General features: G+C 49.0%; 1 protein-coding gene and 2 non-coding genes across 3 annotated transcripts; all 3 read right to left on the bottom strand.

The window, feature by feature from the left end:
- Nucleotides 1-55: 55 nt before the first annotated feature.
- On the bottom strand, nt 56-2,451 carry TMEM160 (transmembrane protein 160). Its single transcript, XM_032611807.1, has 3 exons — nt 2,199-2,451; nt 957-1,049; nt 56-415 (listed from the first exon to the last, which is right to left on the bottom strand). The coding sequence occupies exons 1-3, from the start codon at nt 2,404-2,406 to the stop codon at nt 150-152; spliced, it is 567 nt and encodes a 188-aa protein (XP_032467698.1). The 5' UTR covers nt 2,407-2,451; the 3' UTR covers nt 56-149.
- A 4,264-nt stretch (nt 2,452-6,715) lies between these two features.
- TRNAG-CCC lies at nt 6,716-6,788 on the bottom strand. Its single transcript has one exon. It is a non-coding gene; the product is annotated as a tRNA-Gly (tRNA).
- Nucleotides 6,789-8,650: 1,862 nt separating this feature from the next.
- TRNAE-CUC lies at nt 8,651-8,723 on the bottom strand. Its single transcript has one exon. It is a non-coding gene; the product is annotated as a tRNA-Glu (tRNA).
- Nucleotides 8,724-16,212: the final 7,489 nt, after the last annotated feature.

The raw sequence follows: 16,212 nt of genomic DNA, 5'->3' as shown, positions 1-16,212 counted from the left end.
GCCCCTACCCTCCTCTTTCGCTCAGCATCCCCGCAAAAGCAACCACCACTCGGAATCGGGAGCAAGGGAAGGGTCAGGTTTTAATGTCCCGGTCCTCGGGCCCTGGCAGTCCAGTGCCCAGCCGTTCCCCGCAGCCGCGGCCCTGCGGCTCACTCCGGTGGCGGCCGGCCCGCCTCGTCCGGCCCTTCCGCTGCGGCGGTCCCGTCGTCTTCGGGCACCAGTTCCACGTCCAGCTCCAGCTGGCCCATGTAGAGGCCGACGGCACAAGCCCAGAGCAGGCCGGCGGCCAGCACGGCGCCCACGCCTGCGGCCGCGCCCCCCAACGAGAGCTGCATGGGTCCTCGCAGCGCCGCCAGGCCCACCACATAGGAGGCGCCTCCCCACACCACACACAGGCCGCCCAACAAGAAGAAGCCTGTGGGACAGAGTGCGGGCCGGCGTCAGGGAGGCTGATCCTGGGGACCCAGGCCGTTCACGGGACTGAGGTGGCGTTAGAAAGGGGATGGGGCACACTCAAGAGCGGGGTAGGGGTCAGGGACAGTACAGAGCCAAGGTCGGGGACAGGAGAAGGAATCGGAGGGGTGGCTAGGCTTGGAGGTGGGGGGTTGGTCTGAGAGCAAAGATAAGGTCGGAGGGGCAGGGGCAGGACCAGGCTGGGGGTGGGGCTGGGACAGAGACCCTCATCTTTGTTGAGAAGTTAGATTGGAAAGGATGAGGACCCACAGCCCTGCCCTGAGCCACCCCCTCTGGTGGGTCCAGTGCCCAGGAGGTAGGGATGGGGTGGGTAGAAGGTGGACACTCACAAGATGAGGCAGCTTCCGGTGGGGGAAGAATGAGGGGTTCTAGCGACGTTTACTCTTGGGGGGGGTGACGGGATGGGGCAGGAGTCTACCTTCCTCAGTGGGGGAGGGAGCGCCCCACTCTCTGGTGGGGGCGACACTGAGGTCTGCACTCACCGTAGGCGGCCTCCCGACCCATATCACTCTGCATGAAGGAGATGACCCCGATGCCTGATGCCAGGAGGCCATTGCGGAACCAGGAGAGGAAGGCTGGAGGGGGTGGGGCGGGGCGGAGAAATCCGCATCAGCTCAAACCCTGCTCTGCAGCCCCCCAGCCCAGACAGTCAAACTGAGGGGCGCCTCTTCATCTCACCGCCCAGTCTGGCCCCAAATCCCCACCTTGTCCTGGCGGTCCGCCTACCAAACCCTATCCCCCCAAAACCCTCTCTCGTCTCCATCTCTGAGCCCCTCCCCACCCCAAACTCTGCAACACCAAAGATTCAAGACAGTCTGCAGAATCTGGCGGAGGATCTAAGATAAAAATTTCAGAACCTAAATCTGAGGACAGGAAGGTCCCAAGAGGTCATCTTGGTCAACGTCCTCCCCACATGTGTATCCCCAAGGGGTGCCCCCTCACTTCTTCCTCAGACCTCCGGAAAAATTGTTACCACCCCCCCCAACACACACACACACACTCCCCCAGGCCTCTCTCCAGCCTCCCCCTTCAGTTTTCTGAAACCTCACTATCTGCTGCTGGGTATGCTCTTCCTTGGTGTCATTCACATCCATTCAAGTCCTTGGTGTGGCACTAACGGGGACTAGTCGGGTTACAATCCCCCCACCCCTACCCCATCCTGTACCTACAAGACCAGTCCTCTCCAATCCGGACCCCCATCGCCCACATGAGGCCCCGCCCCCTGCAGCCAGGAGCAGCACGCCCTCCAATCAGCCCAGAGATTTTCTTCTATTGGTTGTTCCCTCTTCTAATCCGCAACTTCCTCCCTTTTCTGTGGGGCTCCACGCTCCCGCTTTATGCAGAGTGGTCGCCTCTTTAATCTGAACTGGCCCCTCCAACGAGGCCCCCTCTTGTAGGCAACTCCCCCGCCCATAGCCCTCTTTGGAAGCCTCTCCCACCCAGACAGCGCAGTTTGATAAGGCTGCCTGTCCTGGCCCGACCAACCTCTCCAATCCCTACTGCACCCCATAAACCGGACCCACGGTCCCATCCACAAGCCCGTCTCCTATGCGGACAGACTGCGCTCTTGCAGCCTGCGCTTACACGGAAGCCCTTCTCCCCCCTGAGCCCGGGCCCCGTTTCCAGCAGAAATCCCACCACCATCCTCCACTCGCGCGCGCGGACAGCTCGGCTATGCGGATCCCCCTCTCCCATCCGGGCCGACCCCAGCCACAGCCCCAGACCTGTCTCATGAGCCTTCCGGAGGAGCCAGGCGTCTGCGCGGTCCAGCTCGGACACTGGGGGCGGCGAAGCCCCAGCGCGGGGGCCGTGGCCAGGAGCAAAGGACCCCCGGGCACCCCCGCTCCGGGGCCGCGGAGGCGGCAGCAGCGCCCCCCGGAAGCGGAGTCGGGCAAGGCGGGCAGCCCGAGCCCACCACCAGCCACCTCCCATGGTTCGCACTACGGCCGCGGCGCACCGCACCGCCCCATGGGCCGCCCGTAGGCTGAAGCGCACGTCACTCAGGCTTAGCCGCTCATCTATTGGTTTTGCGTGTGCCACTCAGGTCCGGTGCGCACTGTTCATTGGTTGAAATAGCGGTGATCCCTCCTCTGTCATCTGTGCCGGTACCGTGCGTCCCACCTTGCTTCTGGGGCTGGACTTCGAATCCCAGCGTTCATTACGCAGGGGGAAGGCCGGTCTTCAGAAGTCGGAGGCGCTATGTCTACCGGGACTTGTAGTTTTTGTTAATAACTTTAATAGCCAAAAAACAAAACAAAACTCGTGGTGCTTAATGTAGAAACTTTGCAAAATCTCGAAGAGCCCAGAGGAGAAAGTAAAATTCAACATTAGTCCCACCAAATGAGCGGTTACTGCTAATATTTTGTTGTACCCCTATTCCACCTTTTTTCTAGGCGGGTGTAAACAGTTGTCGTTTGACAAATTAATTTTTTTCATATGGTAGCGGTCAATCGTGAACACTGACCGGTGGCACTGAATATTTTTCCATAGCATAATTTTTTTTTTTTAATTTTTAGTTATTTTGAACATGGTACAAGATGCAAGTTACAAAGTGGGCTAATGAAAAGTAATTCACATCCGGTGCCCCCAGCCAGTTCCCATCCCCTGTTCCACAGCAAGTTTAAAGCTTCACACTGATACATTATAAGGACGTACCACAAGTTATCCCAAGCCCTAGATTGTTTCCAATTTTTCCTGCTATAAACAATTGTTTCCTTTTAGGTCTAAGCCAATGTCTGAGTTGAGAGGGACCTGATTTAACTGTCAGATTTCAGCAGCCAGCTTCTGCCTCTGGGTCCACAGATGGCTTTATATATGCCCTTATTACACTGTGTTGTAATGATTTCTATACTTATCTGTCCCTGCTATCAGGCTGTGAGCTTCCAGTGGACTGGGTCCTTGATCAACAGGTCTCCATGTCCCTCCATTCAATATAGGTAGGGGACTTGGTAAATAAGAATAGCAAACATTTATTAATGACTTCCTCTGTGCCAGGAATTGTGCTAGGCACATTATGTGCATAATGTCATTTAACCCTATCATAACCCTAGCAGTTAAGGATTAGAACATTCCCTCTTTTATAGAGGGAAAAAAACATAAGGCTCAGAGAAGTGAGGTAATAAAAGTTAATGTTTGTTGAGCACTAACCATGTCAGACACTGTGCTCTTCCTTTACATGGATACTCTCATTAAATCCTCAACCCTAGGTAATATATACCATTATTATCCCCATTTCACAGAGAAGGAAGAGGAGAGGTTAAATTAGTTGCCCTAAATCACACAGTTAACTAAGTCCAACGCCAAATTACTAGCCACTGTGCCATGCATCTTATACGCATTCATTCATTTAACAAGTGTTTACTGAGAAATTGCTCTCTGACAGCATCATGCTACACATTTGGTATAAATCAGTGAACAGATAAAATTCTCTGCCCTGAACTTCCTCAATCTGATAAAGGGCATCTACAAAAAACCTACAACCAGCATCATTCTTTTTTTTTTTTTTTTTTTTTTTTATGGTACGCGGGCCTCTCACTGCTGTGGCCTCTCCCGTTGCGGAGCACACGCGCCGGATGCTCAGGCTCAGCGGCCATGGCTCACAGGCCCAGCCGCTCCGCGGCATGTGGGATCTTCCCGGACCAGGGCACGAACCCGTGTCCCCTGCATCAGCAGGCGGACTCCCAACCACTGCGCCACCAGGGAAGCCCCAGCATCATTCTTAATTGTAAAATATTTACTACTTTTCCCTTAAGATTGAAATAAATCAAGGATTTCCACTCCCACCACTTCTGATCAAAATTATATTGGAGATCCTAGCTAGTGCAATAAGTCACGAAAAAGCAATAAAGGGCATAAAGATCAGATGGAAGAAGTAAAACTGTCAATATTTACATGTGATGTAATTTTTTTTTTTTTTTTGGTTGCTCGTCTTGTGGGATCTTAGTTCTCTGACCAGGGACTGAACCTGGGCCCTCAGCAGTGAAAGCATGGAGTCCTAACCACTGTACTACCAGAGAATTCCTGTGATGTGATTGTTTATATAGAAAATTCTAAGGAATCGAAATAACTACTGAAACCAATAAATGAATTTAGCAAGGCTGCAAGATACATGATCAATACACAAAAATCAGTCTTATGTTAATATACTTACAGGAAACAATTATAAAGTGAGATTTAAAATAATTCCCTTTACAATTAGCATCAAAAACAAAAATACTGGGACTTCCCTGGTGGTCCAGTGGTTAAGACTTCACCTTCCAATGCAGGGGGTGCAGGTTTAATCCCTGGTCGGGGAGTTAAGATCCCACATGTCTCGCAGCCAAAAAACCAAAACATAAAACAGAAGCAATATTGTAACAAATGCAATAAAGACTTAAAAAAAATGGTCCACATCAAAAAAAATCTTAAAAAAATACTTAGGAATAAATTTAACCAAAGATGTGCAAGATTTCTATACTGAAAACTACAAGACACTGTTGAGATACATTAAAGAAGATCTAAATAAATGGACATGTATATACCATGTTCATGGATTGGAAAGTTCCTTGCTTTCATGGAGCTTACATTCTAGAGCAGTGATCCCCAACATTTTTGGCACCAGGGACCAGTTTCATGGAAGACCTGTTTTCCGCAGGGGGGCGGGAGGGGTGGTCCAGGTGGTAATGTGAGCGATGAGGAGCGGCAGATGAAGCTTTGCTCACTCACTGCTCACCTCCTGCTGTGCGTCCCTGTTCCTAACAGGCCACCGACCGATACCAGTCCATGGCCCGGGGGTTGCAGACCCCTGCTCTAGAGGGGAAGGCAGAAAATAAGCCATAAATTTGCTAAATAAGTAAATTCTAGGGAAAGTCTGGGACACTAGAGGAGTCCAGATAAGGTAACTAACCCTGCTTGGATGTGGGGTCAGCAGGGGGTGCCTATGTTGAAACTGGAACTATGAGTAGGCATGGACCAGGTAAAGCATGATCAGAGACTTGCAGAAAGAATCGGGGGCCCAGGAAAGATTCCTGTGAGTGTAGGAAACTGAATATAACAATAAAATAAATGACGATTATTTACCACCATGAGAGAGTTTCCTTAGTTTCTTGTGGGCAGCTGTGATAATTATATTGTCTGAGATGACCTAGAGTGTGTAGAGATCTTTTGAATCCAGAAAAGCAGCTCTCTGCTGTCCTTAACCCCAACCAGAGCAAGGCATCGATAATCTTAACCCTCCAAAATCACCCCATTTAGCTCCTGGGTCACCTTTAATTCCTGATCCTGTGCACTAGGGAGCTATGGCGCTATGGAGGGAACAGACAATGTTTATCTGTTAAGAAAATCACTCTGCCTCTCTTTGGAGGATGGATTGTAGCAGGGAGAGATCAGAAACTTGCAAGAGGACAGGTTACCATATCAATACCTATCTATTTCTCTCCAATACTTCCCTAGTCCAAACCCTTGTTATCTTTCACCTGGACACCTGAAAAAAAGCTCATTCAATGATCTAAAGACCTCCCCTAAAGTAGATTCTCCATTTATTAATTCAGCAAATATTTATTGATTACCTACTATGTACCAACCTCTGTTTGAGAAACTGAGGATATAGCAGTGAACAAAATAGAAAACTGTCCCAGCCCCTATGGGCATGACACTATTGGGGAAGGGAGACAAAGGAATAATTAATGTAATTTCAGGTAGTGTCAAATCCATGAAGAAAATAAGTCAAGGTGATGAGCTAGAAAATGAGACAGTGTGGCTGCCAGCCTCTAAGATGATCCAGTGATCTTCACACTTTGTATAGTCCTTCTTTGTTTGTTTTGTTTTTAATTAATTAATTAATTAATTAATTTATGACTGCATTGGGTCTTCGTTGCTGTGTGCAGGCTTTCTCTAGTTGTGGCGAGCAGGGGCTACTCTTTGTTGCGGTACGCGGGCTTCTCACTGCGGTGGTTTCTCTTGATGCGGAGCATGGGATCTAGGCATGTGGGCTTCAGTAGTTGTGGCATATGGGCTCAGTACTTGTGGCTCACAGGCTCTAGAGCGCAGGCTCAGTAGTTGTGGCGCGTGGGCTTAGCTGCTCTGTAGCATGTGGTATCTTCCTGGACCAGGGCTTGAACCTGTGTCCCCTGCATTGGAAGATGGATTCTTAACCACTGTGCCACCAGGGAAGTCCCTGTTTTGTTTTGTATTTTAATTTATTTGGCTGCACCGGGTCTTAGCTGCAGCACGCGGGATCTTCATTGCCACGTGCAAGATCTAGTTCCCTGACCAGGGATCGAACCTGGGCCCCCTGCATTGGGAGCGCAGAGTCTTAACCACTGGACCACCAGGGAAGTCCCCTGTATAGTCTCTTGCCACATCCAATCAGAACAGCTCTGTGTGACCGACAGAATACTGTGGAAGTGACAGAATGTGACTTTCAAGGCTGGATCCCAAAAGACATTACAACTTCCACCTTGGTCTCTTGAATCACCTTTTCTGTGGGAAACTGGCTGCCACATTGTGAGGACACTCAAGCATCTTTGCGGAGAGGCCCACGTGGAGAGGAACTGAGGCCCTAGCCAACAACCAGCAACAGCTTGCCAGCCACACAAGTCAACCTCCTTGGAAGTGGACCCTCCAGTCCCTGTCAATTCTTTGGATGATCACAGCCCCAACCCAAGGTCATGGGAGACCCCGAGCTAGAACCACCCAGCTAAGCCACTCCTGTAGGATTCCTGACCTACAGAAACTATGTGTGATAATACATTTATTGTTTTAAATCACTAAGTTTTGAGGATGTGACATGTGAGTAGTAATCTGAGTAACAAAAAGGAGTCAGCCATGAGGTCATGAGGCGGGGTGCTCCAGTCAGAGAGGATAGCAAGTGCAAAGGCCCTGAGGCCGGGGTGTGCTTGACACGCTGGGGAAATAGCCAGGAGGCCAGTATGGTTAGAGCAGAACTAAGCAATGGGGAGATTGGGAGGAGAGGACGTCAGAGAGAGAATGGGGGGCAGAGAGAGAATTGGGGTGTGTTATTGGAGTCTGGTGGGCCATAGTTCGTGATGGGAGCCAGTGGGAGATTTTGAGCTGGGGTGTAGCATGATCTGATGTATGTCTTTTGAATGTGGTGCTGAGGGCTCAGTGGAAAACGGACTTAGCAGGTGGAAGATTTTTTAATTAATTAATTAATTTGGTTGCACCGGGTCTTAGTTGCAGCACGTGGGATCTTCATTGCCACGTCTGGGAGGTTTGTTGCGGCATGTGGGATCTTTTAGTTGCGGCATGCGGGATCTTTTAGTTGTGACATGCCGGATCTAGTTCCAGGACGGGGGATTGAACCCAGCCCCCAGCACTGGGAGCACGGAATCTTAATCACTGGACCACCAGGGAAGTCCCCGGAAGAGGTTTTTAATGAGCATCAAATGATGTTTCTCCCCAGCTTAAACCCTCCTATGAGGGTGAAGATCTTCCACAGCTTTCCATCACCCTCCAGAACCGTGGCTGCAAGGCCGGCTAGGCCAGGCCCCTGTCGACCTCTGCTCCTTCCTCTCCTACTGGGAAGAGCTTGGATTTTATGGAGGGAGAGGCAGGTTGGGGGGTTAAACTTGGGGAGGGAATTCAAACGGGCTGTACTAATAGTCTGCCTGCTGGCAATGAATGTTAAGCATTAAATGGGCTTAAATGGGAACTGAAAATATTTGAAACACATTTTTCACATTTTTGGCTGATGAATGGTTTTAGGCAGATGAGAAAGGAGAGAAGAAAAAAAAAGATTAAAGGGTCATTGCAGAGAAAACAAATCCTCTTTAAAGAGACAGAGCTGGCCAGTTGCCTCTGCACTTGTGATTCCATCAGTGGTTCTAAAACGAATCAATCGGGAGCTTTAAGAAAAACATTAATGCTCCAGCCCCATCTTGGAGCAACATAGTCAGGACCTGCGGATCGGAGGGTGAGATCAGGCATTGGTATCCTTTTACAGTGAATATATTTTTATTCATCACAAGAAAAGAAAATATAATTATGTGATGCGATGGAGGTGCTCCAACACTGCAGTGGTAATCATACTGCAGTGGTAATTGTATGTATGGATCAATGTGTGTCAAATCATCACAGTTACAATAGAAACTTATACAGTGTTATAGGTCAATTATATCTCCATTTTAAATTTTTTTTTTTTTTTTTTGGCCATGCCATGCAGCTTGTGGGATTTTATTTCCCTGACCAGGGATTGAACCTAGGCCCTTGGCAGTGAGAGTGCAGAGTCCTAACCACTGGACCACCAGGGAATTCCCTACACATTTTTTTAAAGAATATATTTTTATCAAGAACTGACTAGATGGGGACTTCCCTGGTGGCGCAGTGGATAAGACTCCGTGCTCCCAATGCAGGGGGCCTGGGTTTGATCCCTGGTCAGGGAATGAGATCCCACATGCATGCTGCAACTAAGAGTTCACATGCCACAACTAAGGAGACTGCCTGCCGCAACTAAGGCCTGGTACAATCAAATAAATAAATAAATAAATAAATAAATATACACATATATATATATGTATATACATATATACATTTTTTTTTTTTTAAAAAGGAACTGACTAGATGTCAGGGACTGTTCCAACACCCACGGACACAACAATGAACCCAATGAACCAAGGAGATAAACGATCAGCTTTGGTGGCAGGCAGGACATTTCAGAGTGTGGAGGGGAATTACAATGCCAAGTTGTGAAAACCACAAAGAAGGCATTTATTCAGGTTGTCCTTGAATAAGATTTCAACATTTTGTCCAACCAGGTGTTCACGGCCCATTTCTCGGTCTCACCCTCTGTTTTGCTCTACGCAAACTTAAGTCTGGCTTGTCTCCTCCCCCCAGGCCCTTAACTATAGCTTCCCTCTTCTCCGGAGGACTGAAAAGTGGGACATGCCTCCTCGTCAGCTTCTCCTGAGAACGCACTGACCCCAGGAAGACACACTTCCTGTGTGTCTTGCAAACCACCATGGTTACTTTTCCTCATCTAGGCAACTTCCCGTTGACTGCGAAACCCTCTTACCCTAGATAAGCAATGTCTTTTTCTGTCTGATTTTTAAGATGCTTGCAGATTTTGTTTGTTTTTTGGCTGCACCACGCGGCTTGTGGGATCTTAGTTCCCCGACCAGGGACTGAACCTGGACCCTTGGCAGTGAAAGAGCGGAGTCTTAACCACTGGACCACCGGGGAATTCCCGCTTGCAGATTTCGGAGCTCAGAGCATTCTCTCTACTGCAGTGGGCTTTTTAAATAAAATTAACTCTGTCCGGAGTATTTGACACCTCCAGAAAGTCCTTGTGTGTTCTTCATTAAGTTACTTCCGAGATACTTTCTAGTTTTTTTTATCGCTCTTGGGAAGGTTATCTGATTTTCTGTTAATTTCCTGGTTGGTTATTGCTGGTATATAGCAGTTTTCTTGACTAAATAACACCTCTCCACTTTTTATCGTCCCCACACCCAGGTATTCTCTTCCTTGTAAAAATGATTTCAAGGATGTACTCCAGAAAGTGAACATGTGAATCCAGGGAAGAGAAGGCTATGGGTTGTGAGGGTTCTACATGTGAGGGAACAAGGTGTCCCTGTGACAACAGTCTGAATAACTTGCTTTATGAGATTCTGGCTAATACTTATTTTCTTCTTCCCATTTTTTTGGGGGGAGGAGGGAGTTTTCCAAAAAATTTTACCATTAAGATTGCTTTGGGGACTTCCCTGGTGGTGCAGTGGTTAAGAATCCGCCTGCCGGGGCTTCCCTGGTGGCGCAGTGGTTGAGAGTCCGCCTGCCAGTGCAGGGGACACAGGTTCGTGCCCTGGTCCGGGAGGTTCCCACGTGCCGCGGAGTGGCTGGGCCCGTGAGCCACGGCCGCTGAGCCTGCGCGTCCGGAGCCTGTGCTCCGCAACGGGAGAGGCCGCAACAGTGAGAGGCCCGCATACAGGAAAAAAAAAAAAAAAAAGAATCCGCCTGCCAATTCAGGGCACACGGGTTCGAGCCCTGCTCCAGGAAGATCCCACATGCCGCAGAGCAACTAAGCCCGTGCGCCACAACTACTGAGCCTGCGCTCTAGAGCCTGTGAGCCACAACTACTGAGCCTGTGTGCCACAGCTACTGAAGTCTGCGCGCCTAGAGCCTGTGCTCCACAACAAGAGAAGCCACCACAATGAGAAGCCCGTGCACCTCACGAAGAGTAGCTCCCACTCGCCGCAACTAGAGAAAGCCCACGTGCAGCAATGAAGACCCAATAAATAAATAAAATTAAAAAAAAAAAAGATTGCTTTTGTAACCTGGGGTGGGGGGTGGGAGAGAGGAGAAATGTCATTTTGGGTTTTTTTCCCAGCTTTATTTAGATATAATTGGTGTATAAGATTGGGTTTAAGATGTACAGTGTGATGATTCGATATACATATATATTGCAAAATGCGTATCACAATATAATGTTAGCTAACACCTCCCTCACTTCACACGGGTACCATTTTTTTCAGTGCGTGTTGAGAACATTTAAGATCTGTTTTTCTGTGCTTTCACTGCCGAGGGTGCGCGTTCAGTCTCTGGTGGGAGAGCTAAGATCCTGCCAACCGCGTGGCATGGTAAAGAAAAAAAGTTAAAAGATCTACTGTCTTAGCAACTTTCAAGTATACAAGAGAGTACTGTTACCTGTACTCATTAGATCCCCACAGTGCATTCATCTTCTAACCGGAAGTTTGTATCCTTTGCCCATCTTCACCTATTTCCCAAGAAACGTCCTTCTGAAAGCAGAAATGTCAGGGCAGGCCAAGCCACAGGGAGTGGCTGGGGTCCTTCCCATTGCCCCCTGAGCTCTTCTGTTCCCTATGGCTTCCTGGATGTTTGCCTCGGCTTCAGCGTCCTATCCATCTCTGGACCTGGATATCCCTCTGGTGGACACAGACTTGCCGCCCACTTGTGGTAAGTAAAAGACATGAGGAGATGAAATGGAGGGGTCTGAAGGCTCTGATGGGAGCCTTGTTCTCCCTGCCCCTCAGACCCCACCTAACCCTGAACTGCTCTTCCATCTCTGCTAAAAGCAACTCCCCTTTCTAATCTCACGACTTCGCCCCCCAGGCTGCCAGACCTTCCCTCCCTCCACCTTTGTGTCTCCCTCTGGGATTCCCTTCCTTTCCCTCCCCCCACTTCCTTGGCCCCCAGCCCATCCAAGGATCAAAACTCTCCTTTAGTGTCTCCACTTACCTGAAAATTATCCTACTACACTGATCTGGTTAGAACAAGAGAATTTTCTGCGAAATGCTAGTAAATTGTCAACATCAGTCTACAAATCTATGATTTCCATGTGAATGGTGTCCTTTTAGGTGCGATGTCCTTGTTCAGTGTTAAACCTGCACAACGGTACAAGGCGATCATATGTCCTATACACCTGGCACATGCCCAGAAAGCTGGGTCTTTCCTGGACACCCATCCATCCATCCACTCCCTCTCCAGGCTTTCCTGCATTCCTCTCCCACAAGATGCGGTCTGTGTGTTTAGCTCTTAGATGACCGCTGGCTTGGAGCACTGGCTATCTGTTTTAACAAAGTCCTTCATGAAGACACATCAGATCATCCATGAGGCGTAGCAGAAGCAACAGACAGAAGGCTGGATAAAGTGAGCTGTGTGGGGAAGAGAAGGGTGAAGTAGAGCCCTTTCAGGGAAGACGCAGAGCCTGCTCTTGCAATTTCTGGGACACACTGTGGAGAAAGGGAGGGGCCCAGGGTGAAGCAGGGCCTAGTGGGAAGGGGTCATCTCCCCACTCTCCCCTCTTCCTCCACCAGCTTGTCCCATCTCCTCCTCACTGCAGACCCTCCTCTATAGTTGTGCTGTGACTCAGGACACCCCAGGGTGACGGCTGGGTCCCCTACAAGAGGAACAGCTCACGCAGCAGAAGGTTTCACATGCCCCTCAAAGACAGCAGATGCCTGGGGCACGAAAAAGAGAGTCAGTATGTTAGATCCACACTCGCTGCCCTCCTATACCTTCCTCTCTACAACAGGGGCTAGAAGCCTGCAAACTACATTTCTCCATCTCCTTTGCCAGATGGTTTCCTCTTAGTTTCTGTCAGTTGGAAGGCATAAAAGCAAGAAGCTTTTCTTCCCCCTGGCTTCTGGTGATGCCCTGAGGGAAGGTTGCCAAGCTCAAGCTTCAGAAGTCCTGCTCAGGCAGCCTGGTTCCTACTTCAGCAACATAGCAGTCTCTGGGTGACACTGTCGTTTTCCTGTTACCCTGACCCTGGGGATTCTAGCAGCTTCCCGCAGCTACTAATTGGTGGTAACCCGATTATGCCTCTTTTACTTCTCCAGCCCTTCCAGCCTCTTGGTGTCCAATTCCCTGTATTACATTCCCTCTGGTTTAAATGCCTGGAGTGGTTTCAGTTTTCCTGATCAGATACTGATCAAGAGGGGAGGAAGGGCATCGCTCTGTATTCCTCTGACAACCACAAGCCCTGGGGCTCTCTCTCCCCAAGAGTAAGATGACTCTGGAGCCAGACTGTCTGTATTTTGGAGACTGACTTTGCCACTCAGTAGCTGTTGATCTAGGACAAGTTGCTTAGTCTCTCTGGGCCTCAATTTCTTCATTTGTGAAATGGGAACATAATAAGACCTACTTCATGGAGTTCTGGAAATTATTCAATACATGCAAACACCCAGCCCAGGGCCAGCACCATCTCACGTACTGTGTGTGTATGTGTTAGTGGTTATTGTTTTAGTACATGTGATAGCATATGAGGCCTTAAAATGGTTCTGGCTGTCTGTTCTAGACCGACTCAGGTGATGCCAGGTAAGTTAGTTCTCTGTTTTTTTCCATTCCCTGTAAAGTGAGGATTTAGCATGGAATGGTAGGACAGAATTACGCAGTTTTCTGTGTATATATAATCTAATCTTCTTAGGAGCTACGTTTTTCTTTTGTTTTGTTTTGTTTGTTTTTTGGTTGCACAGCTTGTGGGATCTTAGTTCCCTGACCAGGGAGTGAACCCAGTGCTCCCTGCAGTGGAAGAACCAGGGAAGCCCTGGAATTTCTTATTTAACTTTTTATTAAAGCATCACACACATCCAGAAAAGTACAAAGATCACGGCACATAATTCGATGAATTTTTTTAAAATCACACCCCACATCACCACCTCCCCGACTGAGAAATAAACATGATCAGCGCCCCCAGGGGACCCCTCAAGCCCCTTCTTAGTCACTGTAGCCACTGCCACAGTGACTTTAATAACACAGGTTAGTTTAGTCTGTGTATTTGTTTCCCATGGCTGATGTTATAAATTACCACGAAGTTAGTGGCTTAAAGCAATGCAAATTAATTTTTTTGTTAACAATTCTAGAGATCAGAGATCTAATATCAAGGTGTTGGGACTTCCCTGGTGGTGCAGTGGTTAAGAATCCACCTGCTAATGCAGTGGACACGGGTTCGTTCAAGCCCTGGTCCAGGAATGCTGCAGAGCAACTAAGCCCATGTGCCACAGCTACTGAGCCTGTGCTCTAGAACCCGTGAGCCACAACTGCTGAGCCTGCGTGCTGCAACTACTAAAGCCTGCGCACCTAGAGCCCACGCTCCGCAACAAGAGAAGCCACTGCAATGAGAAGCCTGTGCACTGCAGCGAAGAACAGCTCCTGCTCGCCGCAACTAGAGAAAGCCTGTGTACAGCAACGAAGACCCAATGCAGCCAAAAATAAATAAATAAAAATTAAAAAATAAAATAAAATAAAATCAAGGCATCAGCAGGGCTGCTCTCCTTCTAAAGGCTTCAGGGAAGAATCTGTTTGCTTGCCTTTTCCAGCTTCAAGAAGCTACGTGCACTCCTTGGCTTGTGGCCTCTTCCTGGAGTCACTCCACCCTCTGCTTCCATTGCTCTATCTACTACTCTGATCTCCTGCTTCTCTCTTATAAGGACCCTTGCGATTACACTGGGCCTGCCCAGATAATGTAGGATCATCTCCCCATCTCAAGATCCCTAACTCAGTCACATCAGCAAAGTTTCTTTGCCATGGAATGTAGCATTCACAGGTTCCAGGAATTAGGATGCGGACGGAAGTGTTCTTATAAGAGGGAGGCAGGAGGATCAGTTAATAGAAGAAGATGTGACAACAGAAGCAAGAGGTCAATTCTCCCCTGAGCGCTCCAGAAAGAACACAGCCCTGTCAACACTTCTATTTTATTTTATTTTATATTTTTCACGCTGCGTGGCTTGTGGGATCTTAGTACCCTGACTAGCAATTGAACCCAGGCCCTGGCAGTGAAAGTGCGGAGTCCTAACCACTGGACCACCAGGGAAGTCCCATGATTTGTAATTGTAATCATTTTAACAAGGAGCTCCAGCTAAGGTTTAGAGCTGTGCCGTCCAACGTGGCAGGCACTGGGCACATGTGGCTCTTTAAATTTAAACTTAAAAACGAGAAGTCAGTGCCTCAGTTGCACTGGCCACACTTCAAGTGCTAGTGGCTACATGTGCCCAGTGGCTCTCATATTGGACAGTACCGAAGAGAGAACATTTTCATCATTGTGGAACATTCTAGTGGGCACTGCTGGTTGAGAGAATAAAACACAGAGAATGAGGTATCATAGTATTTAGACGAGCAGCCTGAAAGTAAGGGGGAGGGAAGGGAGCAGGAAGTTGGCAGGAAATACCTAAAGTTGACATATTTCGAGACAAACAGAGTAACCACCAGAAGAAATAAGAAAGAATGTGAAAGCTTTTGCTTTTCAAGTGGGCTACTGGGGATATGGTGGAATGGACAGGGCGGGTGCTAAGGACTGAACTGTGTCTTCCCAAAATTCATACGTTGAAGCTCTAACCCTCAATGTGACTGTATTTGGAGATGGGGCCTTTAAGGAGGTAATTAAGGTTACATGAGGTCATAGGTTGGGGCCCTGATCCAATAGGATTAGGGTCCTTAGAGGAGACACCAGTTTTCTCCCTCTCTCTGGCCCAACAAACCCTCATCCCTGGGTCCCACCCCACCCCACCCCCAGTTCACTCATTGGCTGGAACAGGCTTAGGGGCGTGGCCTCCACACAAACCTGGTGGTGAATCTCTGGGTGCAGCAACCGAGGCTTTAAGATAATGACGCTCCCTGCAGTGAGAGATCCAAGCCACCACACCTCCTCAGCTGGCAATGTAGCCCCTGGCATGGCACCTGCAAACAATGAGGGATGCCTGGGAGAAATGGGGAGGGCTGATGTGGAAAACATTAGTCCTGGTCTCCAAATATTTCCAGCTCTCCGCCTCCTGGCCACTTGGTAGAATTGCACCTCCCCATCCCCTTGAAGTTAGGCTGGCCCCCTTACTCGCTTTAGCTAATGAAACGCAGCCAAAGCAAAGTCCTTGGCTTTGGGGAGGAAGCATTTAAGAGCTGGTGGGCTCTTCTCCACCTCCCTCACTGCTGCCAAGTTGTTCCAGGGGTGGGAACAACCAACCTGGGTCCCTCAGTGACTGCGATGAGCAGAGCCTCCTGCTGACCTGCGGATGAGCCACTGAGATTTGGGAGTCTGTGTTTCTGCAGCGTAAACTCGCCCATCTTTGCCAATACAACTGATAAGCTCCAAATCTTAAAAAAAAAAAAAAATTGTTGGCCTTCCCTGGTGGCACAGTGGTTAAGAATCCGCCTGCCAAAGCAGGGGACACGGTTTGAGCCCTGGTCCAGGAAGATCCCACATGCCACGGAGCAACTAAGCCCATGCACCACAATTACTGAGCCTGCGCTCTGGAGCCCACATGCCACAACTACTGAGCCCGTGTGCCACAACTA

This window comes from Phocoena sinus, chromosome 19 (assembly GCF_008692025.1).
Source record: "Phocoena sinus isolate mPhoSin1 chromosome 19, mPhoSin1.pri, whole genome shotgun sequence".
In the NCBI taxonomy this organism is placed as follows: Eukaryota; Metazoa; Chordata; class Mammalia; order Artiodactyla; family Phocoenidae; genus Phocoena; species Phocoena sinus.
This window is presented reverse-complemented; position numbering and strand designations above follow the sequence as displayed.